This window comes from Antechinus flavipes, chromosome 5 (assembly GCF_016432865.1).
Source record: "Antechinus flavipes isolate AdamAnt ecotype Samford, QLD, Australia chromosome 5, AdamAnt_v2, whole genome shotgun sequence".
NCBI classification, from domain to species: Eukaryota; Metazoa; Chordata; class Mammalia; order Dasyuromorphia; family Dasyuridae; genus Antechinus; species Antechinus flavipes.
In genome coordinates, this window is record NC_067402.1 from 234,950,345 (window position 1) to 234,978,080 (window position 27,736).

Below are 27,736 nucleotides of genomic sequence, written 5' to 3' on the forward strand. Positions count from 1 at the left end.
TGTTGGGTTTTTTTTCCTCTCCCATGGTTTTTTCCTTTTGGTCTAATTTTTTTTCTCCTAACATGATTCATAAAACAATATGTATTAAAGATAAATGTTTTAAATTTAATTTAAAAATAACAATAATAAAAAAGAAGGGCAAGGCCAAAGAATTTTCAAATTACTGAACAATTGTGCTCACTTCACATATCAGCAAAAGATTCTGCAAATAAGGCCTCAGCAACACATGAACAAAGAATTACTAGAGTTTTTGGTTTTTAAAGAGCCTAAACTGTCAATATTCACTGGATTATGGAGAAAGTAATAGAGTGGCAGAAGTAAAAAAAAAAATCTATCTTTGCTTCATTGGCTACACTAAAGCCTTTGATTATGTGGATGACAACAAAATGTGGCAAGTCCTCAAAGAGATGGGAGATTTTTGAAGGCTCCATTTTTTGAAACAGATATAATTCCTATTGGCTATGATGATACAAATTCCATTGGCCTGAATAAGGTACCCAAATGTGGTGCCTAGACTCAAGAAAAAATGAAATACATGAATAAAGAGGGTGTCTGTTATGGGAAATAGATTTGGAATACCAACATTGCAATACAAATTATGCAGAATAAATCTACAAGTATTGGTGATAATTTTACATAAAACTGTGGACTATCTACTTTTGTTTTGTTTTTTTCCAATTTTATTTTATTAGAAGAAACAGAATAAGCAAAATGAAAACAGAAAAGCACAAAACAAAATGAAATAAAAGAGAACGTTATTATGTGCCCAGCAGAACATCAAGGAATAATCAAAATATATAACAACAAATACCAATTTAAGAATATATTTAGTAGAAGAAATTATATTCACAAGTATCCATCTTTTCTTTTTCCTTGAATTTTTCTTTTGTTTACTGATGCGCAACTTATTCTTTTCCCTCTTTTTTATTCCCTCCACTCCCAATTAGACTACAGTTAAGTAATGATATATTAATATATACATATGTAGATATACATACACACATACATACACAGACCACATACATATGTCTTACTATCCCTGCTGACTCTCATTAAATTCTGCTCCACAACTGAGATTACTATTACTTTAATATTATGTAAAAAAAAACATGAACTGGCAAAGAAAATATCCCACCCTTAAATTGTACTTTGAACAGGGAAGATCTTCAGAGGAGGATACTTTAGTATCCAAAAAAAAAAAAAGTTTTTACCCTAAACAGTAATGTAAAATGGTTCCCTGCCCAGAGAGAATTTATAGAACTCAAAAAAGAATTCAAAAATCAAATGAAAGGCATTGAAGAAAAACTAAAGAAAAAAAATTAAAAACCATCCAAGAAAAACAAGCTTATGAAAAAAAAAAGTTAATCAATTAGAAAAAGAGGTACGTTGTCTCAAAGATGAATATAACTCTTTGAAAATTAGAATCAAGCAAAGGGAAGCCAATGAAGGTATGAGAGACCAAGAGATTGTAAAGAATGAAAAAAACAGAACAGAATGTGAAAGAAAAATTAACATATAAGAGCCAATATCAAAGAGCAATTTTAAGGAACTCAACAAGGACAAACTGTTCAAACTTGAACAAGTTATTTATGTTTTTTTTTCTACATGGGAAATGTAACTTTATGTTTAAGATTCACATCAACAATAGGAGAAGCTCAAAAGAAAGATTAGCAGAATAAAGGTAAAAAATAGTAATCATGTTATACAAATGAGGGGCAGAGGAAGAATAGACACAGAGGCATTAGAGGGGAGAGGAGAGCTGATAATTCTGAAAACCTACTCAATATTGGCAATGAGTTCAATAAGCAAATTACTACATATATACCATAAAGGGTATAGCATCCTTCAAAATCTATAAAGAAATAAGGGGGGGAAGATAGGTGGATGGGGAAGCAAAGGGTGAAGGAAGAAGACAAGGGAGGGATCTCTGAATGGGGGGAGGTTAAGTAATAGTAAGACCACATACTATTTGAAACAAAACAAAAAATTATACCCCATCTTCTCAAAATCATCCCTAAATATTTTTCCCTAAATAAAAGCTAATAAAAGTTGTTCCTCCCTTCTTACTCAATCCCTCAAAATCTCCTATTCAGATGTTTAATTTGCTCTATGACTGAGAATATGAATGGATGGAAGAACTGTTTTATTGATACAAAACCATATTCACAAAAGGTGTTAGGTTGTCTCCTTGTCTCCTGAGAAATCTTTGCACAAGTCAAGAAGCAACAGTTAGAACTGAACATGGACCAAGTAACTCGTGAAGGAGATTGCAGAAGGAGTATGACAAGGCTGAATTGTTACTTTATTTAACATATATGCAGAATACATCATGGGAAATGCCAAACTGGATGAAACAAAAGCTGAAATTAAGGTTGCTGGGAAACATATCAATAATTTCAGATATAAAGATGATACAACTCTGATAACAGAAAGGGTGATGAGGGTGAAAGAATAAAGTATAAAAGTTGTCTTGAAGCTTAACATTAAAAAAAAAATAACATCATGGCAACTGGCCATTAATTCCCGTGAAACAGAGGGAGAAGAAATGGAAGAAGTATTAGATTTTATATTCGTAGGCTTAAAGATTACCACAAATGGTTACTACAGTCATAAAATTAAAAGATCCTTGGCTTCTTAAAAAAAAAAATCATGACAAATATGGACATACTAAAAAGCAGAAGAACTAACAGAGGTCTATATGCGTTGAGAGTGGGATTATAAGGAAAGCTGTCAGAGAATCAACTCAAAGACCCTGATGTTGGGAAAGATTGAAGCAAAAGAAGATGAAGACAAGCAGAAGATGAGATGGACATATAGTATCATGGAAGCAACAACCATGAATTTGGGCAAAGTTTGGAAAATAGTGGAGGACAGAGATGCATTGAAAGCAATTGTCACAGAGTGAGCCCTTACAAAAACCCAGTTTCTCAGATAAAGGTCTCATTACATAAATGAACAGGGGATGGAGCCAAGTTTCTAATAAAAGCCATTCTCCACTGGGAAAGAACAGTTTTCTGAGGGAGAAACCAAAGTTAACAATACTCATGAAAAAAATCACTATTGATTAAATAAATGAAATTTTAAAAAACCTCTGAGGTACCACCTTACAAATCGTCAGATTGGCTAAGATAACAGAAAAGAAAAATGATAAATGCTAGAAGGGATATGAAAAAAAAAATTGATATACTAGTGCATGGTTGGTGGAGCTGTGAACAAGTTAATTATTGTAGAGAGAAATTTGGAATTATGACTATAAAACTATGCAGACCATCTGACCCAGCAATATCAATACTCCACTCCCAAAAAAATGAAGGAAAAAAGAAATGGACCAGAAAAATATTTTGTGATAACAAAACACTGAAAACTGAAGGGTATACCATCAGTTGGGGAATGGCTTAACAACTTATGGCTATATAAATTGATGGAATATTATTTATGCTATTAAAAATTATAAAGGGGATGGTTTTTAGAAAAACCTGGAAGACTCATATGAACTTATACAAAGTGAACAGAAGCAGAATAATTTATATAGTAACAGCAATATTGTAAATGATCTGTGAAAGAATAACTGCAATACAATGATTAATTACCAAAAAATCCATCTATCTCCAAATAGAAAACTGATAGGCTCAGAATACAAAATGAAGCACTTTTTTTTCTAATTTTTTTGGAAACATTGAATAAAATGGAAATATGTTTTGTATGACTTCATATGTGTAATGAGTATTGAATGGGAAAGAGAGAATTTAGAACTTAAAATTTAAAAGAAAAAAAGGAATGAGAAAGGAAGAAATAAAGGAGAAAAAAAAAGGAAAGAAGGTTGGATTAGGGAATCATCAAGAAAACTGAGATGATTAAAGAGTATAAGATTTTAAGATAAAGCATAACTCTACAAGAATCATTAACACTTCTATATAGTACTAATAAAAATCAGGAAGAAATTAAGAAAACTTCCACAGAAACAACTACAAAATACCATGGATATCTGGGAGTTAACAAAATTAAGATATATAACATTTATATGAAAATAACTATAACATGCTTCACAAAAATGAAGGAGATAAACAACTGGAGAGATTTCACTGCTCACAGTTCAGCTATATCAACACAATAATTGCCGATACTTACTATAATACAGATTCAATAGTATATCCAAATTAACATGGAACATATTTTTAAAAATTAATTCTGAACTTAAATATTAAAACAACAAAGCATTTATACATGCTTTTCTGCTACATTTTCACCCAGGGGCTGCTTTTTGGACTACATTTATACGTTGCCACTGAACACAAGAATCTTAAAGGCTACAAAAGTGTCCTGTCTCTGGTCATTTTTGCACTCACTTTGCTGGAAGGTCCCCCTTTTCCTGTTGCCTATGATCTTGTGACTTTTTAGACGTTCTTGGGTAGAATAAGGCATTTGCTACAATCTTTCATTGAATTTCTTTATTCTTACATAGTCCAGTAAGAACTTAAGCTTTTAATGAAATAGATATGTGGAAGCAGATATATATACAGATGAAGCTGTATCCGTAGTGAACTAATACAGCTCTTCTTAGATTTCAATTAGAAACTACACAATAAATGTGACTAAATTATCTATCCTCTTTGTCTCAGCAATCCTATATAGCCCAAAGAATTAAAACATAACACACACATGTATTATAGCAGCTAAGTGGCACAGTAAGAGAGAACTGTGTTGGAATCAAGGAAAACTCATCTTCCTCAGTTCAAATACAGCTCAGATACCAAACTGGTTGTATGACCCTGAGAAAGTAATTTAACTCCATTTCAGTTCCTTATCTTTAAAATGAGCTGAAGAAGGAAACTATCTTTACCAAGAAAACTCCAAATGTGGTCATGAAAAGTCATATAGGACAGAAGTAATGGAATATATATACATGTACAACAAAATGTTCATAGCAACTTATTTTTGTGGTAGCCAAATACTGGAAACAAACAAATGTCTATGAACCCCCAGGAGAAAGGATGAAAAAAAACTATGTAAATGTATAGAATATTCTTGTCTGACAAGAAGTAATCAATATACAAAAAGATAGGGGTAGCTACATTGCACAATGGATAGAGCAACAGCCCTGGAGTCAGAGTTCAAATGCAGTTTCAGATACATCACATTTACTAGCTGTATGTCCTGGGCAAGTCACTTAAGCTCAATTGCATCACAGGAAAAAAAGAAAGGAAAAAAGTATACGAAAAGATTTTTATTAGTTGATACAGAGGGAAATAAGCAGATCCAAGAGGACAGACATAAAGACTTAAAAACAAAAAGAAGTTGAACTCAGTAATGGAAACCCCCACCCCCCACCAAAAAAAAATCCTGGAAAACATTCTTTAAATACCTTCCTTGTGGGAATAAAATACATATATATATAGGTATGTATGTATGTATGTATACACACATACACACACACACACACAAGATTTCTATATTGGATGCTTTTGCTTATTTTTCTTTGTCACAAGAGAAGGTTCAACTTGGAACAGGTGTTGGGAAATAACTGACATAAAGACAAGAAATAACAATGAAATTTTTTTTAAGTACCAAAATAATTTATATAGGTCCAAACTATACAGTTCCCAAATAAAAAAAAAGCAAAAAGGGAACAAAGCAAAAATATAATAAGAAAAATTATTTAAATAGTGATAATTTTAAGATTACTAATTTTATGTTTCCCAAATCTATTTTCCTTAGTAGTAAAGTAATGAAATGCTACATTTTAAGCATTTAGAGTATTATTTAAAATGCTTTTTGTTAACCAGAACTCAATAATATTACACTACTCCTATGAGAAATATGAATAGTCAAAAAGAAGTCATAGGATGAATTGTAACTCATGAGTAGGAATGAAGTAGATAATGATTAACAGAAATTATACTGCATAATTTTGCCAGATTGTTTTAAACAGTTAGAGTAGTCTTTATATACATATAATCTGAAAATTAAGAATGTATTTATGAAAAAAATAAATCCGAATACAACTTGAGACCTTCCAAATAAAAATTTTTATAATAGAATTTATTTTTATAAATTTATAAATAAAAAAATTTTATTTAAAAAACCACATGATAAAATTAAGTGTGCAAATTTTGTTATTTTACATTTTTAATAAAGATTTGCTTTGTGGGTTTTTTTTTTAGTTAAGAGAGGTATACTTAAATTTCAACAACAATACTATATGATGATCAATTCTGATGGATGTGGCCCTCTTCAACAATGAGGTGAACCAAATCAGTTCCAATAGAGCAGTAATGAATTGAACCAGCTACGTCAGAGAAAGAACTCTGGGAAATGAGTATGAACCACTACATAGAATTCCCAATCCCCCTATTTTTGTCTGCCTGCATTTTTTATTTTCTTCACAGGATAATTGTACACTATTTCAAAATCCGATTCTTTTTGTACAGCAAAATAACTGTATGGACACGTATACATATATTGTATTTAACATATATAACATGTATTGGTCAACCTGCCATCTCGGGGAGGGGGTGAGGGGAAGGAGGGGAAAAATTGTAACAAAAGTTTTGCAACTGTCAATGCTGAAAAATTACCCATGCATATATCTTGTAAATAAAAAGCTATTTTAAAAAAGAGAGAGAGGTAAACTTTTTAGATGTGCTCCTCCTTTGCAGGAGATAGGATTACCCCATTTTAACAAATACATACAAGTGGTTTAGGAAGATGACTGCTAACAGAGAATAAAAAATTCTACTATTCATAGCAAACCTGATTCTTTAGTAGATTCTGTCTGTAATAACTGTTTCTTCTCTGATTTTCCTCGGATTTCTTCATTCAATTCTTTTTTTTGTTTTATAATGTTTCGGGGAACTGGAATACTTTCAAAATAGCCAGAGGTCAGCAGTTTAGACAACAGATCCTTCATATGTTTATCTAAGAAAAAGAGACATTAAGAATTAGGACCCTTAAAACCTTTAATAGTTTGCAAACACACATACACATAAATACACACACACATAATATATGCATGCACAACAAAATTAAAAAAAAATTTAGATTAACCTCAGGCACCACAGAAACCCTTTTTTCTTCTATAAGAATAAGATAGACATTAGAAAACAACTAAGTTACCTAAGAACTACTTTTTATGTCATGCAAAGTTTTATGCACAAAATATTTTTATGCCATGCAAAGTTTTATGCACAAAAAAAGAACGCAAACTGGTTTGGCAAATCCTATAAAAGCATGGACCAACTTAAGGGTTTCTACTGAGTTCATTATTAAACTGGAGTCTAAGCAAAGCCATGACAATTCTTTCCCTCTAACCTCTTACCCAAACTCATCAATCAACCATCTATAATGGGCCAGGCAATCAAAATCCAAAAACAAAAATACAACAGGCTCTACTCTCAAAGAACTTATATTCTAATAGAGACAACATGCCAATATATAGTTAAATACAAACATATACATGTATATGCTATCACATATGGGGTAAACTAACAGGGGAGGGAAATAGAAAATCCAGAAAGGCCTCATGCAGAAGATGATAGTAGCTAGTAAAAGATTGGGATGGAGTAGGAAAAAATCTGAAGAAATAAGAATCAATTAGAAAGCTACTGCAGTAATTTAGTAAAATGATGAATAGCATCTAAACTAGAGTGATAGCCATGTGAGTGGAGGAAGATGTTCAAATGATGCTGGAGACCAAAAAATGACAAGTTTTAGCAAATGACTGGATGACGGAGAATAAGGATGACCTTGTGGGTGGAAAGGAAGTTCTCCCTTAATTCTAGCAGCTTCTTAACTTGTCTTTGTTTCAGGATACTTTGAGTTTGAAATAACTACAGGATTTCAGTTGGAAATATCCAATAGGTAATTGATGATGGTGGACTGAAGGTCAAGTGACAGATCAGGGGGCAAACATGTTGATGTGAGAGTCATTTATTCACAATAAATGAACCCGTGAGAAAAAAGGAAGTCACGTGAAACAGTATATAGAGAAAAAAGAAAAGGATCCAAGACAGACATTTGGGAGAATGTTTAGTTTGCAGGCATGATAAAATGATGATTTGGCAAAAAGAGACTAAGGAAGGAGAATGAAGAAAGAATAGAGTGATCAATGATGAATGCTAAAAAGATGTCGAAGCACAAGGATTCAGAAAACACTAGTAAAAGTGGCAATTAAAACATCATTGGTAATTCTGAAGAAAGAAAGCATTTTCAATTAAAGAGTGAGGCCAAATGCTAGATATACCAATAGTGGCAATGGGAATATAGATCTAGTTTTCTAAGAAAATTTAGGAGAAAAAAGTTCTGGAAGAAGACAGGGCCCCTGAACTAAGTCGAATGTCATGTCACCTGTTGCCTTCACTCCTGTTCACATGCTACTCAACAAAGCTAGAGAAAAACTCCCAAAGCATACTTGTACCACTACAAATATATGATACATAAATTCAACTGGGCCCTCACTATGCAAGACAATCCTTTCATGCCTCCCCAAACCACTCATAATCCCACTCAACACAGTAGTTTTTCCATATCTTTTCATTCCTAAAGGTTTAATTTAGTGATATTAGCTTCCTTGCTATTCCTCACACAGAACACTTGAGTCACCACCTAAATCAGTACTGGCTATACACTAAGTCTACAATTATCTTCTTCCTCAACTCTACCTCTTGGTTTCCTTCAAGCCCCAGCTAAAACCACATCCACTATAAGAATTCCCCTTGTATACTATAAATCAACTCCCCTTAATGCTAGTACCTTCTCACTGAGGTTATCTATAATTTATCCTATATATCTCTTTGTTCATGCATCTGCATATTTTCTCTCCATGGAGTGTAAGCTTTTTTTCCCTTTTCTTTGTGTTCCTAATATTTAGCATAGTGCCTTACACACAGTAAACATTTAATACTGTTGACTGATAACAAAATCAAGCAACAACTTCCTATTATGTTACTTAAGGACCAAAAACATGAAGTATAGCTAAATCTATAATTTTGCTACCTGAGAAAGATTTATCTTTTAAATAAACAAAACACATTTTAAAATAGTGATTTATAGCTAATAAGCAATACTTCATTTTGTTATATTTCCTGACTATTGCTCCTGACCCCTTCCAGAAGTCCTTTCTTGATATGCAAAAAATGTTGTCTGTTTATGAACTACAATTCTAAAATTATCAAGTCCTAAGGAGTCACCTGAAGCAAAAAAAAAAAAGCTAAAGGATTTAACTTCACAAAGTTAATGTGTCCCAAAGCAGGACTTGAACCTAAAAATTTTATTTGAATCCAATTCCAGTGTTTTAACCACATATCACAGCTGTTTCTATCATTCTTAAAGAGATACTGTAACTAATATCTAAGATAAACTCAGAAATTACATAAACACAAGTACAAAACAATTTTTACACAAATAAAGTCAGACCTAAACAACTGGAGAAATATTGATTGCTCATATGATAGGCCGAGCCAATATGATAAAAATGATAATTCTATTTATATTAATTTACTTATTTAATACCTTACCAATGAAATTATCAAAAAAATTTTTATATAAGAAAACAATAACAAAATCCATCGGACAGAACAAAAAGTCAAGAATGCCATGGGAATCAATTTTTTTAAAAATGAAGGAAAGGGGCCTAGCAGCACAAGCTTTCAAACTATATTACAAAGCAATAATCATCCAAAGAATAGTATTTTCACCTTTTTTTTTGTTGGTTTGTTTGCTTTTTGTGATTTCCCCCCATTTTTGTCTGATTTATTTTGCACAATATGACAAATATGAAAATATGCTTAAAAGAATTATTTAACCTATTGATATGTTATCAAAGGTAAGATGAGGAAGGAGGGAGAAAAATCTGGGAATACAAAGTCTTACAAAAATGGATGTTGAAAACTATCTTTACAAGTATTTGGGGGAAAATATATTGAAAATAAAATAAATAAAAAAACAATCATCAAAACAATTTGGTACTAAGAAATAGAGTTGTGGGCCAGTAGAATAGATTAGGCACACAATAAATACATTAATAAGCAACCATAATAATCTAGTTTTTGATAAATACAAAGATCTTAACATTTGAAACAAGAAATCACTGAGAAAAATCTCTGGGAAAACTAGAAAGCAGTTTGGTAAAAACTATATATAGTGCAACATCTCATATCTTATACCAAGATAAACTTAAAACAAATACATAAAGGGAGAAATAATTAAATTAAGAAAACATGGAATATCTTTCCTGGCAAATCTATTGATAAAAAATTATGACAAAACAAAAGAGAATATTATGAAATGTAAAATGGAGAATTTTGATAACTCCAAATTAAAAAGACTTTACAGAGATAAAATCAATGCGACTAATGTTAGAAAGAAAGCAGAAAAATTGGAAATTATTTTTTAACAAGTTTCTCTGATAAAGATATCATTTTTCAAATAAACAGAAAACTGAGTCAAATCTATAAGAACAGAAATCATTCAAGAAATTAGTCATATATTGCACATATTTAACATATATTTGACTACTTGCTATCGGGGAGGAGTGAGAAAAAATCTGGAACACAAGGTTTTGCAAGGGTGAATGTTCAAAACTTTTTTTGCATGTATTTGAAAAATAAAAAGTTATTATTTTAAAATAATAAATTAGTCATATAGATTTAGTCAGATGAAAAATCTATCACTTTTGATTAGAAAAATGCAAATTAAAACAATTGTGAGGTACCGCCACATACCTATCAGATCAGCTAATATAACCAAAAAAAAAAAGGAAATCACAAATGTTGGAGAAGATGTGGACAAATTTGGGCATTAATACATTGTTAGTAGAATTGTGAACTGATTTTAGATAACAATTTGGAACTATGTCTAAAAGGCTACAAATTAGTACATATCAATCAACTTAACAATACTTCTATGTCTGTAGCTGAAAGAAATCACAGACAAAAGGAAAAGGACCTTCACATACAAAAACAGTTATAGCAGCTCTTTTTGTGGTGGCAAAGAATTGGAAATTGAGGAGATGCCCATCAATTGAAGAATGTGTGTGTGTGTGTGATGGAATACTATTGTGTTATAAGAAATGATGAGCAGGAAGGCTTCAGAAAAACCTGGAAAAACTGACAAACTGATTCAAAATAAGAAGAACCAAAATATTGTCCATAGTGATGGCAATATTATACAATGATCAATTGTGAAAACAATTCTGAAGGACATATAATGAAAAAAGATATCCACCTCCATCTCTAGTACTTAGTACAGAGCAGCTATTTGATTTTTGGAGCAAAAACACTTTTGAGATATCAAAGGACTTTTCTTCCATTGGTCATTTTTGGTCAAAACATTAAGGCAGACATCCCCAGTTCACAGAACAGTAAACTGAAATGCACAAGTTAAATCTAAGGTCTCAGAACTGCAACTAGACTAGAAAAATTTCCAGATTTTACTGTTTTATGATTTCAAAGCTTTATAAAATGCTATCCCAACTGATAACAAGTATATTTGTACTAGACAAGGCATAAATAAATTTGATAACCTAAGAGAAATGGATGACTATCTCCAAAAATATAGGCTTCCCAGATTATCAGAGGAGGAAGTAAATTGCTTAAATAGTCCCATTTCAGAAAAAGAAATAGAACAAGCTACTAATCAACTGCCTAAAAAAAAAAAATCCTGGGGACAAGGCATATACTGTGCTGTGATGAAAGTTCTGATCCTCCCCACATTTTTAACATTCAAGCTCAATACTAAACTATACAGGATAGTCTGTAGATATCCATTAAGTAGAAAAGACTCACATGTTGTTCCTACTACTGCTTTCTCACTACCTTCTAAGAGGTCCCAGAAGTAGAGTGATGACTGTTCCATCTGGTCTTCAACACTGACAATGAAAAGCCGCAAAAATAAAGCAATGTTAGAAGTACGTTGTGACATTAATACATGATGAATTTCTGTCCATATATAGTCAAGGTAATTTTGTTTCCAACTGAAAGGGAAAATTAAATTTGAACTGCTAAAGTAGATTAGCCACTTAGATTCCTAATCTCTGAAACAATCTAATTTAAAAATAAAGAAGCAGCAGCAACAGCACTCTTTAGGCTAGGGACTTTTGGTTGCCAACATTCATTACATATACTTACCAAAAGGAACTATTAGGGAACAGACAAGCTTAAAATGACAATTTACTGATTTAGTATAGCTAACTCAAGACTACTGATGTCAAATAAGAGGAATTAAATGAATTCCATCATGGATTAGATAACAGTTGATATTTTGTCAGACAAAATGTTTGTTTAGCCTAAGATAATACATTTACACATTGCCTGAACCCATACTTAGTAGGAAGCAAAGTGAATAAAATTATACTGATAATGGCATGAGGAGCCAATGTGTCTAACTACAAGAAGTTAAGAATTAATTGAAATTTATTTTTATCAGTGGTTCAGTGATGCAAAGCAATCCCAATAGACTTTGGACAGAAAATGCCATCTGCATCCAGAAAAAGAACTAAGGAAACTGCATGTAAATCAACACATGCTATGTTCACTCCTTTTTTCCGTTTTCTTTATCCTTCTCATGGTTTTTCCACTTTGCTCTAATTTTTCTCTCCCAACATTGATTCAAAAAGCAATGTGTATTAAAAATAAATTTACTAGGAAAAAAAGAAATTTGGATTTCTTGAAATCAGCTCCAACACAATGAATTTTAAACACATTTTAACAGAATGAAACAAAAAGGTCACCAAAGTTTCTTTAAAAAAAAAAAGTAAATAAAGATTATTTGTTCAAAACAAGATGGCAAATATAGAAAATTGAAAAGAATGGTATAATGGGGGGAAAAGGAACAATAAAATTCACCAAAAGCTCTAATTTACAGAAATATAATTTTTTTGTGCTTTGCTACTGGATAAACTTATTCAGTTTTTACCTATGGGATGATGCCTGAAAACCAAATATTTTTCCTTTCTGAAGTTTCCATTATATTGGAACAAGCTTAATTTTGCTTATTCTTTATTCAAGAACTAAGAAATAAGGACATAAAAACTCCTGAATAATAAAAAGACCTTGTTTTTACCTTAACAAAAAGTTTTTATAATGCACACTTGAGGATATAGTGTCTCACAGTAAGGTTAGACTTACATTAAGATTCACATTAATGTTAAATTCTTGGACAATTTTTTAAAGAATCAGTGCTACAATACTAGAAGGTATAAATAATGAGAAAAGAACTAGTTCTCAATCCAAATTTACCTCTTTCCAAATAATATGGCTCTTAATTATAGGATCTGCTTTTCTTCAAAGCTGTTCCTAATTAATTCCCAAATATCAACAAATTAAAACGAAATGGGTGTCAGAAGAACCTTTCCATTATTGTACCTCAGACTCTCGTTTCTCTCAGGGCATGTGAGCTTTGAAAACTTAATGAGGTAGTCTAGTTCTCTTGAAGGCAAATACATTGCACCATTCAAGCCACCTTTGAAGTCCTCTAGTACATGTTCTTGTGTAAAGTTCTGCAAGACATACTGAACTTGAAATATAGTCCGGAGCTTCTTTTTCTCAGCCTCAAGTTTTATCATGTGCTCTCTTCTCTGAGCCTTCTTCTGGGCTTTCAGGAGCTATTAAAAACAAATTCTTATTAAAATAATCTGCCATGACTATTTCCCACCAGCAATTTTAGACAGACAACTAGGCTCGTAAGATTTAGAGAAGGACATCAGAAAAATTACAGTTTTGGAAACACTGAAAACTATCTTTGCATGTATTTGGAAAAAACAAATTATTATTAATAAAGAAAAAGGAAAATAAGACTTCAGAGAGCTAGTCCACTCCCCTCATTTTACAGGAAATAAAATGTTATAATAGCTGAGAGAATTTCATATTCTTGACTCCAAATCCAGTGCTTTCCCTACATGATGCTACCTTTATCCTATAAGCTACTGAAATTGTACTATCAAAACATTTAACTCAGAATACCTAAAGGTCTCAAATATCATAGGACAACTAAAAAAGTTAATAAGATAGAATATGTAGCCAATTCTAATTATACCAATATATAACTAAATGCTTATATTTAGCTTTTTATTTTCAAAATATATGCATAGTTTTCAACGTTCACCCTTGCAAAACCTAGGGTTCCAATTTTTTCCTCTCTTTTCCCCACCCCTGTCTCTTAGACAGCAAGTAATCCAACATATGTTAAACATTTGCAATTCTTGTATACATATTTCCACATTTATCATGCTGCACAAGAAAAATCAGATCACAAAAAGAAAGGAAAAAAACAAGCAAATAACAACCAAAAGTGACATACACTGAATGTGTGATCCACATTCAGTTCCCACAGTCCTCTCTTTGGATGCAGATGGCTTTCCACATCAGAAAGTCTATTGAAATTGGCCTGAATAACCTCACTGTTTAAAAGACCCATCCGTCAGAGTTGATCATCACAGTCTTGTTGCTGTGTACAATGTTCTCTTGGTTCTATTCAATTTATTCAGCATCAGTTCATATTAAATCTCTCTAGACTTTTCTGAAATCATTCTGCTGATTTTTCTTATCGAACAATAGTATTCTATAACACTCATACACTGTAACTTATTTAGCTATTCCCCATGGATGGGCATCCACTCAGTTTCCAGTTCCCTGTCACTACAAAAAGGGCTGCCACAAACATTTTTGCACGTATAGGTCCTTTTTTCTTTTTTATGATCTCTTTGGAATATAGGGCCAGCAGAAACACTGCTTGATCTAATGTTATGCGCAGTTTGATAGCCCTGTGGGCATAGTTCCATATTGCTCTCAGAATGGTTAATTCAGTTCACAATTCCACCAACAATGTATTAAATGTCCCAGTTTTCTCATATCTCCTCCAACATTTATCATTATCTTTTCCTGTCATGTTAGTCAATCTGAGAAATGTGTAGTAGACCTCAGAGTTGTCTTAATTTGCATTTCTCTGATCAATATAACTAAGTGCTTTTAAAGTTTGACAAATAAGCACTTAATTATTTATTATAAACCAGGTACTTTGCAAAGTGCTCTTCTTTTGAAGAGATAAAAGTAAAAAGCAGAAACAGTCCTTGTCTTTAAAGGGCTTATATTCTAATAGAAGAGAAGATTGGAAATCTTCTTGGAAAAATTGGAAAATATAAGATAAATATAGAGTAAATGGAAGGGAGGAAGGTATTAGTGGGTTAGGTGGTCTGAAGGAAGTAGTAATTGAGCCAAATCTTAAAGGAAGCCAAAGACTCTAGGAGATGAAAGTTAAGAATGAGAAAGGAAATAGGAAATATAAATATTAAAATGCAGAAGAAAACTGAGACAAAACTAGGTTTTGACACAAAGGTTACCTTGTTAGTTTTAGAATCAGAACAGAGTTTCCTCCTTCCTAGACACACTAGTCTATCAACTACCATGAAGAAAATCAATGAAATACAAAATTTAACCTTAAAAAGATGACCAATACACTTAATTTGCTAGTTGTATGACCCTGGACAAGTCACTTAACCCCAACTGCCTCAGCGAAAAAGAAGAAAAAGAAGAATCAAAAAGGTGACCAATTTTTATCAGAATAACTTAAAAGAAAAATTTTATATATGTGTGAATGTATGTATACATTATAATCTCAATATATATTTTGCTTTCTACAGCCCATGGAGTAAAAAGAATAACAGGCAAGTACAAGGAGAAAAAGGATCAAGGTGGGCCACAAAAATAGTCAGTTCCAAATAACCAGATGACTTATTTTGCACCAAGACCTACATGAACTTGTACCCCAAGGCAGCATTCCCTAGAATTCTGCACACACACCTCAAACTGTCACATTAAATAAGCAAATCACACTAAATAATAGTTTTACTTTACTTTTCGATTGGTTACTTCACAATACATGATCATCTAATAGAGAAGACCAAAAGGCATATTGGCCAGACATATTTAAACCGACTAACTTTTTGGTCACTGGAAGTGCATGATAACAATAGACATAGTCAATATGCCTCAATATATACAAGGATAGAAAACTGCACTGGTGATTTCATTCATCTAGGAAACTTCCAAGCATATCAACACCCTCTACCAATCCAATTTAACCTTAAAACATTGCCTAGAGCTCTGAGAAGTTAAACATCTTGCTGGGGGGCTCATGCTGCCAGTATATGTCAGAAATTAGAATCCAGGTCTTTCTGACTTTGAGGCCAACTTTCTATTCACCATGCCATCCATTATGCACTTCATTTACAATAATCAGGCCAAGATATCATTACAGGGCAGAATAAAAAAAAAAAAGAGTCAAGTTTTAAAAAACAAATAAAAAATGTTCAGAAGAATCTGACAATGAAACAAGTGATGTTACTTGTTCAGGGTGAAAAACTCAAACATTTTGCAGAAAGAAACAAGCATGACAATTTCTAGTTTGCACATAACCAAATGTGTATGGATACAACGTTTAAGAAAAATGTTTCCAACAAAACTACAAAGGTATTTATATACAGCTAATTTTTAAAAGTATATAAAATATACCTAAATGAAATAATCTCCAAAGATACTGATAGTAGAAAAATATATAACAAGTGAAAATTATTGTGAAATTATCTTACAAGTAAGTTATACCATTCACCATTACTCAAAACAAAAACAAAACTTTAACAGGAAACAAATTAAAATTTTACTGTAAGAATTGAAAACTAAATAGATGCTACTAACTGAGGCATATCTCAACAAATGATGGCTGCAATCCATGGAGGTAATAGAAAATGATTTCATAAGATGAATATGAAGAATTTAGAGAAGATTTATATGAAATAAGGTTGAATAAAGTAAAAAGATGCAGAAAATTTTATGCAATTACTACAACAATAAAAAATAGAAAAATCAAGAGTTAAACCCAACATTATTCAATTATATCAAGCTTTCTCTCAGAGAAGAATTCAGAAAAAGCACCGTCTTTGTAGAAGTGAGGATTAAAGGCTATAGAATATTGCATATACTACTGATCTTAAGTTATCCTGCTCAAATTATGTTGCTTTTCCTCAAACTACTTACATCGTGGCTGAGTCCAGAAAAAGTTTTTTGAAGCTCCTTGGCAAATTCCAAGTTATGTAATACTTCTTCATACTTTTCTACTGCTTCCTGTAAAACAATTTAAAAGCAAACACTTAACATGCAAGCATCTATGTTAAGGTAAGAGTGCTCTACAATTAGAGAAGGGAAAGAGGGAAAAATTGTGTGTGTGTGCGCACACTTGTAACAAAGGGCAATGATTCAAAATTCAAAGAGCTATTCATTCATTATTATTCTATATGGGCTAATGTCTTGAAATCTGAGATTTTGACACTCCTACTAAGCGTGAGATCAAACTGACTCATAACATACTCTCTTCCACGTGTACATGTTAAAATTGTGACACATTAATTCAATAGCTGTCTCATTCCAAAATACAGTAGCATTTTTAACAAAGTTCATTAGGAACCATTTATCTACTGTTCTAATATCTAATACTTAAAACACAGAATATTCTCTTCTTAATAATCTAGTTCTGAATCAGGACAATATATATTCAATATTCCAACTATTTTGTAAACAAACTTTTAAAGAGAAAACATGAGGTTCATTAATGAACTTAAATGCCAACAAGTATTTATTAAGTCACTGTATTAGGGCAGAGAGGATACAAATACAAAGATTCAACAATTCCTACTAGAAAAGATATTCTAATGAAGGAGATGACAAGTACATATACAAATACATACAGTGTAAACATAAAGTGATTATTTACAAAGTACTTAAATAGAAGGCAGGTAAAGAGGACACTAGTAGCTGACAGGAAAAGGGAATCTGAATAGGCTAGTTATATACTTCATGCATAAGATGGGGCTTGAGCTGCACTTTAAAAGTAAGATATAGAAATGAAGAACTATATTCTAATGATAGGGGATGTCTAGTGAAAAGGCAAAGAGAAAAGAAAGTATATAGTATCCTGTATGAAGAACAAAGAGGTCAGTTTGGCAGAAATCAAAGAGTGGGGGAAGGAAATGATAATTTGGCAATAGGTTTTTAAAAGCTAAAAAGACGACTTGATATTTGATATTAAGAAGCAATAAGAAGGCATAGTTATTAGTTGAATGGAAGAGTCATGTGCTTTAGGAAAATTACTTTGGCAACAGTGTGCAGGATGGAAAAGAGTGGGAAGAAATTTGAAGCATGGAGATTCATCACGAGGTTGCTGAAATAATCTAGATTATTAGTGGACAAAAGGAATCTGAAGTGATAGGCAATTTATATTACTTAAATAGATTATTCAAAATGAAAGTGAGATCAAATTTAGCCATTATGTTCATTTTAAGAGATCAATTCTGTTAAATCATAAAGTATCTTTCCCACAACAAAAAAAATCTCCATTAGACAAGTCATGCAGCAGAACTTGGGGCAGATTTGGATGTTAAATAATTTCTCCAAGGTCCATAGCTTAATGTTACAAAGTTAACACTAGAAAAAATGCAAATTTTCTGACTGAATTTAATGCTGTTTCTACATGGTGCGTGATCATAGTAGCTTCTTTAAATATTTTAAATTATTCAAAGTATTTCTGCAAAGGAAAGAAAATGACCAAATACAAGATACTTCGGTGAGATTTATTAGTTACAATAGTATATTCCATTCAATAAGATTTGAGTACCTGCATTTCTAAAATATGGGAAAACTGACATACTAATACATTGTTGGTGGAGTTGTGAAATGATCCAACCATTCTGAAGAGCAATTTGGAACTCTTCCCAAAGGGCTATTAAACTGTGCATACCCTTTAACCCAGCAGTGCCACTACTGGATCTGCATTCCAAAGAAATCATAAAAGAGGAAAAAGGACCCACATCTGCAAAAATGTTTGTAGCAGCCCTTTTTGAGGTGGCAAAGAATTGGAAATTGAGTAGATGCCCATCAATTAGGAAATGGCTGAAGATGTTATGGTACATGAATGTAATGGAATACTACTGTTCTATTAAACATGATGAACAGGCTGATTTCAGAAAAGCCTTGAAAGATTTACATGAATATATATGCCGAACATGAATATATATGTAGAACAAGAAAAACATTGTACACAATAACATCAGGATTGTGTAATGCTCAACTATGATAGACTTAATTCTTCTTAGCAATTCAGTAATCCAAGGCACACACAAACTTTGGATGGATAATGCAATCTGCATCCAGAGAGAGAACTATGGAGACTGAATGTAAATCAACACATGCTATGTTCATTTTTTTCTTTGCCTTTTTTCTTCTCTTTCTTTTTTTCCCTCATGGTTTTTATCTTTTGTTCTGATTTTTCTCTCTCAACATGATTCATATGAAAGTATGTAAAAATTTAGTTTTATATATATATTTAGTTACATGGATAACTAAAAAATGTTATTTTACATGTAACTGGGGAAAATTAAAATGAAAAAAAATTTAAATACAATGAATTCACATTAAGTTAAAGCCAACAAGATAAATCCAACAAGAAACATTGGAAAGCATTGAGCACAGTGCCTGACACATAATAGGTACTATAAAATTAGCTGCTATTATCAACTTTTTTCCCCCCAAGGAATATGTTTCATATTACAGAGGGGCCATTTGGTCTAAATTTAAAATTTTAGGTCACACAAACTAGAGACAAAGAGGTTAGAGTTTAAAAAGCTTTAAAGTTGATCCAACTCACCAATTCTGCAGTTAGAAAGACTAAGGCCCAGAAAAAAAAGAAAGAAAAAGAAAAGCAAAAGCACAGGCAAGAGTTGACTTCTTAACTCTAATTCTACAAAAGTTCTAATTATAGAAAGGTTGGGGGCCTTGCAAGACAGATACCCTAAAAATCGACTACAAATCTCAGCATGAATGAATGTGATATAGCTTCCTCAAAATCCAAGTCTGAGCCCCCATCCCTAAAAAGCACAAATCCAATAATGTTATAAGGTAACAATTTGGGGCTCAATATAAATGAAAAAAATCTTAATAATGAGTGTTTTCTAACAGTAAAACGAGTTTAAATTCAGAATATAAATGGGAGTGGAAAGACATTGAAGTTTAAACAAAAAAGCAGAGAAAAATTACTTTGGCAGAAAGAAGGGCAAATAAAAACCTACTTAGATATGCAGTGACCTAATAAAGAGAGCAATGCCTTATTTTTACCTAATGCATCTTTGTGAATTTATCAAGACAAAAGTTAAAAGACAAATATCATACATACTCCAAAATTCCTCCTATAGCAGAGTATGCATAAAACAAGGTCATTAGGTACTAATACTATAAGAATAGTACAAGGGTAACTAAAGTCATTTGAGCTAAGTCATTGTTTTTCCCTCACTTGCTCCGGTGATGATGTCAAGAGAAAAGAAAAAAATGACTCAGCATAAACTGCCAAGAAATCCTCTTTGGGGCTTGCTGAATTTGTTTTCTCATGATCTTACCTTTTTGATAAGAATTGAAGAAAAGAACAAACTTTATTTCAACTGATTCTGTGTGGTAGAGCTTCAAATTAAAAGGCAAAATTCATTCAACACATTAAGAACATGCAGGGGAAACTTGGCTATTCTCCAAAACTGAGAGGAAGAAAAAGAATTACCTTGAAGCACTTACCTCTCATATTCAGCACCCCAAACAGACAGTTACCGACAGAAACTAATAGCAAGTATACTTAAGAAACCTCAGAGACAGGAAGATTCAATGAGACTTTTATTCTACTCAGTATATCTTCATTTCTCTTCCTCTTTCTACAAAATCTTGAGCCCTATCAAATCCAGAAAGCCTTTTCCCCTTAAAAACTAAAGCAGCAAGTTTTCTGGAAAATGACTATTTACTTACCAACTGATCTGAATTGAGTGGCTCTCCATTTTTCAAGCGATCCTTATAATCTTCTAATTTGAGCTACAAATAGAAAAACTTTTAGTTTGACAAAAAGCAAAGTCTAAAGATTAAGTTTTTCTAAATAAAGTTGACCTGACTGTGTATAAGACATTTTGATAAATGTTCAGAAAACAAGTGAAAGACAACAACCCTGTCTATGCTCAAACATCGAACTGAAATGAGAGCCAGGAGATATGATAACTAGGGTATAGGGTAAAAATGTAATAGGCATGGAAGAAAGATTGAGAAAGATTTGAGGGAAAAATCATTTTTAGCTGTGAGGAAGAGGAGCAAATCAAGTAAAGCATCATAGAAGCAATATTACCTAATACATTCCTTAAAGGAAAGATTAATAAACAAATATAAACCTTAGTATATATTAGGTTTGGTTTTGGCTAGGAATAGAGGAAGAAAAAAAGGGAGAAAAATGGAAACAGAATGAGGTTGGTTCAGTGGCTAGTATTCTAGTTTGTTAAAACACAGAAAAGTGTGAAATAAGGCTGGAAAGACATGCTTGAGTCAGATTATGGCTGGTTTTAAATAATAGAATGAAGAACTGCTATCTTATCTGGAAGCAACAAGGATCCAAGTAAGGTTTTTGGGATGAAAATGACTTGACCCAACCCAGCATTAGAAGCATTTTAGCAGTTGCTTAGATGAATTGTAGAAGGGAATAAGAGAAGACATATTGATAGATTATCACAATACCAAGAGGAAATAAGGATCTAAACAAAATCAGTTGAAAGGAAGGGATAAAAGTGAGAAATACTGTGGAGGCAGAATTGAGGGGACTTGGAAAGTAAATAAATATGTGGAATAGAAGAGAGGGAAAAGTCAGAGATGATTAAGATTGAGTGGTGGTCAAAGCCAGGTACAGTTTTTGGGTATGTTGCTTTTGAAGATTGACAGAACACCCAGCAATGACTAAAAGCAGTTCAAGATAACAGAACTAATCTTAGGAGGAAAAGATTTTAGTTGTTTATATAGATTTGAACATAAACTAGACACATCTAGCCATGGAAATATTTCTAAAAATTCCCCATGAAACAAGTTAAAATTAATTCACCTTATCTATAAAATTAACATTTGATTAAGGTAAGCAAACTAAGAAGTTTGCTAGTTGAAGAATTTATTTTATTATTAAGAAAACACACAATTGTTTAATCACATTAGGTAAATTAAATACCTATTATAAAATGAAAAAGAACATCTCTTCTTAAAATATTTTTAGTACCTTTTTATTTTCAAAAGACATGCAAAGATAGCTTTTAATACTCACCCCTGCCAAACCTTATAGAACATCTACTCTTAAAGACTTTATGATTTAGTGTATAAATTGTTTCCATTATTGGTACACATTTAGGACTAATATTACTAAAATAAGATCTTTGAAAGAAGGGGAGAAAAGTAAATATATGCTGAAAAAAAACTGATTACAGAGACTTTATGTGTTGGAGCTGGAGGCAAAGACAAGGAAGAGGAAATATAATGTATATTCTGACCAACAATATGAAGCTGAAGTAGAAAGAGATTCAACTATAAGCATATTAGCAATCAGAAAATGGAGATCATTTTCAATTAGGTAAAGAGTCAGCAGAGAAATATTATTAGGGAAAGTTTCATAGAAGGAGGGCACCTAAGTGGGCACTTGACAGAAAAAAAAAGTATCTAAAAAAGGTCAAAGTTTGAGTTGGATAAAAAGAAGAGGAGAGTTAGAGTTCATGCCAAGCATAGAGAACAACAGAAAGAGGTCATGCAGAACACAGCAGAGAAGTAGTCAGCTTGGTTTGAACCAAATAATGGCTAATTATGTTTTAAGGCTTGCAAAGGGCTTTACATATGTGATCTAATTTGGTTCTCACATTAACCCTCAGAGATAGGTGGAATTATTTCAAGAGAAGTTAACTCACACTTGTCCAAGGTCAAAGATAATTAAGAATCTGGGGAAGTATTCAAACTTCCTGATCCTAAATACAGTGGTCAATCCATTATGCTCTCTCACTACAAGGCAAAAATATTGAAATGTCAAAGTGCTTTAAGCAACATAGGGAGCTTGTTCTATACTTGCAAGGTAATGGGAAGTCACTAAAGTTTTATTTATCTTTTTTAATTAAAGGGACGTGATTTAATTACAAGGATGTGATCAAAACACTGCATTAGTAAGATTACTTTGGCAGCTAAGTGAAGGCTGAATTAGGGAGGAAAAGCAACTGGATGAAGCAAGACCAGTTAAGAGACTATTATAACTGTTCAAGCAAATGATGAAGTCCTGAAGTAGGATCACTGCACCAAAATGGAAATAAAGAAATAGATTCTATATGTTGGGAGGCAGAATCAAATCAGCAAGACCTACCAAATGACTGAATGAGAGAGATAACACAGAAAGAGGAGTCAAAGATATCTGATTTTGGGAGTGACTGGAAAAATTCTTGCTTTCATCAGAAACAGAAGTTGGTATAATGGCAGAAGGCAAAAATAAGGATTTCATTTTTGGAAATACTGAATTTGCAATGTCAGCAGGACATCCAGTTACAGAAATCTAGCAGATTTTTAGAAATATGAAACTATAATCTTGGAGAGAAATCATAGCTGGAGATAAAAATTTGGACATTTAAGAATCTAGAGATGGAACTGAAGCTACAATAAGAAATAACAAGCCAGAAAAAAGTGTGGGGGATACCCATATGTGGGGCAGAAAAGGAAATTGAACCACCATAGAAGAAAAAAAAGGAATGGTTAAGAAAAGAAGGGGAATCCACACCACCTGATGTTCTGTTGAGGTCAAAGAGGATGAAGAAAGGTGAGGCAAGAAACTTAAAGAGAATAGTTTCAATAAAATGACAGGGATGTACAAAATTGAAATGGGATTAAAGATGAAGAAATAATTATAATCTATTTACCCTAGAAGGTTTTTTTGGTGAGTTATCTTTTGTGATAATAAAGGGCAAGGGGGAAGCAGGGGAGGGGTACTGGGCATGTCTGAGCAGGTTTGTGGACCAAAGAAAATGGAGAGATTGAATAACCATTAGAGAAAATGAACGATTTCTATTGGATTACTTGCTGTCTAAGGGAGAGGGGTATAGGGAAGGAAAGGAGTAAAAAATCTGGAACACAAGATTTTGCAAGGGTGAATGTTGAAAACTATGCATATGTTTTGAAAATAAAATCTTTTTTTTTAAATAAAAATCTTTAAAAGAAAAAAGAAAAAAAATGGATGATTGATGGAACAAGATCATAAAGAAAAAAGGATGTTAGGAATATAGGTCTAGAGATTAACCTTGGCAAGAAAGTTCCATTTCATGCTCTAATATCAAATGGAAGAAAAAAAGAAATGGATGACAGTGAGAAAAGTGTTACCTAGAAATATGGGAAATGAGGACACTTGTGTTACACACACACACACCACCACACATATATTACCTCAAAAATGAAAAGTCTTTTTTTGAGAGTAATTTATAGTCAGCTACTTAGAAGCAAGATTTGGAAGAGCCCACTTTTCAGCATGGAGGGCATCCAGTCCTTGTTTTAGTTCAATTAACTTATATTAGCTCAGTTCTTTATTGAGTTTTGTTGTTTGCTTCAATTGTCCCTTTTCTTAATGTGCCAAGTCCAAGAGTAATATTTACTTTGATGATAAATTCAAGAAAAGCAATACATGAAAACAACACTCAGACTGAATCAAAAAGAAATGATAAATCTTTAGTGTTATTCACTGATAAGCTTATGTACGCACTATCACGCACTTGATTGTATTCCTATAACATGGTATTAAATACAAATCTAGTTAAATACAGTTGAAATTATGTAAACACAGCAGACATTGTCTATTATTTGCATAAACCATACTACTCACCTGTCACCAAAATGACCTAAACTTTGTCAGTAAAACTGATGAATTTGTGCTGACCCATTCACATTCAAACTCTCTAAAGACTACCAGTAAGATCAGGTTCAGTCTATGGCAAAAAGGAAGCTACAAGTAACTGACCTTTCTAAGTCCTAAAATCTATGACCACAGAAAACTAGCTCTATAGTAACCCAACAAAGAAATACCATTCAAATAGCACGAACACATATACATATACATACACACACTTCTACCATAAAACAACTCCTAAAGTTTTCAGTAGGACTTGATTTCACCTTTTTATTTCAATATTTGAAACTGAGGGCCATAAAATTCACATAGTAAGTACCTCCATTTAGAATACCAAAAGGGTATTCTATAATTTAATTAAGCAATTATTTAATAAATAAAATTATATTAAAGAAATAAAATTTAATATATGAAATAATAATGTCTTTGCAGTCATACCAGGACATTATTAATTTTTTCACTTTTGATAAGCATCTCTAAAAAAAGATTCATTATCAGTGTCACATCTGAGCTACAGACTAGTACTGCTAGAACAATATTCCAGAGTATCATTCTTCCTATCATTGCTGCAGCTATACTGCAATAACTACTGCAGAAAGAACACAAGCAAAAAAAGGATGGATGGGGTTTTCAAGTCATTAGTACTCTCTCCTAAGCAATGCCCTTCTCAGTAAAAAATAAAAAAGATGAATGCTCTAATATTTAAGCATTTAGACAACAGCATGCAAAGTAATTAATAGCATAAAGCATAAACATTTTAGCTAAACTGGTAATAAATAAATCTCAACTTTGTTTTGCATGCACACTAGATCTTGATTCTATTCTTAGAAGGGTATCCCCAAGTTAAACATGAATGTTTTTGTTGTGAAACATCCCACTTAACAAACTTGAAAAAGTTACCTTCTTTTTTTCAATATTCCTAATCTTGTGTTTGAGACATATGAGTCCATTATCAATGTAGGTCTCATAGGCCTGGGAAGAAGTTACCACTGAATTCAGAGCAGATCGCAGGGGACTTAGGGGAGTCAGGCTCTCCCCACATTGGCTGTGATTTATTTGCTGCTTGGCTGATTTCATATTCCCCACTTTGCTCTCCTCTGAATGGCCTGAAGGTAAGTGGCTACATAAAGAGAACGAAGAAAGCAGCACCATTGAAACAGATGTAGCTAAAATAAGGGAGTGAGGGAAGAGAGACAAGCATTAGCATAAACAGACAAAAGATAAGCACAAATTTTAGAATTAAAAAAAAAACTCATACTACAAAATAAATATCTAATTCCACCCTCTCAAATTCTTTATTATTGCCTTTGTCCCCTCTCCCAAATTCAAATTAAGTGAATTGTCCCCAGCTGAATCTCCTTCCATCAGTCTTTATCATAATATTTGGTGCCAAGGACAGGTCTAACACTAGAGATTATTCACGTAAAAAGGACAAATATCCACACTGGCGACTATTTCAGAAAATTGAGCTTTTCCCTTTAACGAGGCAGGCAGAACTACAAATACAGCCATTGAAATGGCCAAACTCGAGATATTTTTCAGACAAACATCTCACATGCCAAGATGCGCAGGACTCAACCCTTTCAGAAACTTAGGGTCAGCCCTTTTAATTCTCTAAAGAAAAAGCTTCCCATGCAACTTTCAAGCAATCAAGATCCAAGTTTAAAAATTAAAAGGACCAAGCCTAGACTACCAGTTTGCACTTCGGCTCAATTTTCCCGTAATTAACGGAAGCAAAAGCACCTTTACAGGAATGTAGCCAGCTCTGGGGATGCTACGCCCTCGTCTACCTAAGCAGGCAGGCTCGGGACTAGGCTCCTCAGGAGCGTTGCTGATTACGGTTTCCTTTTTAATAAGCTCACTCTCACAGGCTAACACAGATCCATCTTTAGTTAACAGCCATCAGCTGCCCATCCTTCCTTCCCTTGTTAATAGTTGAGTCAAAGATGAGTTATTTTTCCTTCACTAACCATCCCATTCTTTGAAAAGCCTCTCCCCGCTCCAGTCAAGTGCCAGGCAGGGACAGGTTCGGACCTCAGCAGGCAACTCGATCCCCGAATCTACAAGCTTTGGGTACATGGATGGGGGGATGAGCCGGCAACGCCCCAGCCCCCTTCCAACACTCCAAACGTTCCTACCTAGCAGACCGTCGCAGAGTGGCACAGGGTTTTTCCATTAAAGGAGAGAGGGGAAAATTAAAAAAAATAATAATCCTGCTCTTGACCTGCTCTCGCCACGAGGCCTTGCCCTGCTCTCGCCACGAAGCCTTCCCTCACTCCTGCATCGCTGTGCTCCAGACCACCCCCCACCACCACCTCAGGTGTGAAAGCCGCAGACGCCGCTGCCTCCCCCGCAACCAAGGGATGCCCTCACCTCCACACCCCTGCCCAAGCCAGCTGCAGCTCCAGAGGTTGAAGCTCTGGCTCCCTGGCTTTCCCCCTGATGGACGCCGAGACCGCTCAGGCTGCTCGGGAGATGCCAGATGCGTTAGCTCTCCCCTTCTCGACCCTCTTTTCTCTGGGCGGCGGGAGGGCGCGGCAGCGACGGCAGGGCCGCCACGGACTCCAGACAACTCAAGCCCAAGCGAAGGCTCAGGCCCGCCCTCCCCAGCTGTACAGCTTTTATAGCGTCTCCGCCCTCTTTCATTTCCCCGACCCAGAGCTAGCTCGCTAGTCCTCAGCTGCTCCTCCCCTCGATCCAACCGCCGAAACCCCGCCCTTCTCCTGCGGTCAGATAACCATCCCTGCTCTCTTTGCAACCTTTCACTGGCCAGGTTTCTCTGCGGAGGTCTCAGGACGTCGAACCTATGCCCTACCCTTCTCCCTGTAGGAGACCTTTTATTAGGCAATGGGTTATACCCAGAGATAAAATTATCTATTCCCAGAAATAAAATTGGCAAAGAGAGGGAAAGGGTAAAGAAAAAAATCTAGAGTTAATCCTGCTGGAAAGGGGCACGTTCAAGGAATGACTGCATTACAGTAAAGAAAGATAC

General features: G+C 33.5%; 1 protein-coding gene across 5 annotated transcripts in view; it reads right to left on the reverse strand.

Annotated features, from left to right (window-relative positions):
• Window positions 1-27,335, reverse strand: part of CAPRIN2 (caprin family member 2) — a 72,868-nt gene extending 45,533 nt beyond the window's left edge. For 4 of the 5 annotated variants that reach the window (XM_051962778.1, XM_051962777.1, XM_051962776.1 and 1 more), the window contains exons 1-7: window positions 27,118-27,335; window positions 25,645-25,910; window positions 20,826-20,888; window positions 17,025-17,111; window positions 13,359-13,597; window positions 11,781-11,863; window positions 6,751-6,915 (exon numbers count right to left, since the gene is read on the reverse strand). In XM_051962778.1, the coding sequence (XP_051818738.1) occupies window positions 6,751-6,915; window positions 11,781-11,863; window positions 13,359-13,597; window positions 17,025-17,111; window positions 20,826-20,888; window positions 25,645-25,896 (889 nt within the window). In that variant the 5' untranslated portion in view covers window positions 25,897-25,910; window positions 27,118-27,335. The remainder of the gene's footprint in view (window positions 1-6,750; window positions 6,916-11,780; window positions 11,864-13,358; window positions 13,598-17,024; window positions 17,112-20,825; window positions 20,889-25,644; window positions 25,911-27,117) is intronic. The other variant, XM_051962779.1, reaches the window with a different exon arrangement.
• Window positions 27,336-27,736: the final 401 nt, after the last annotated feature.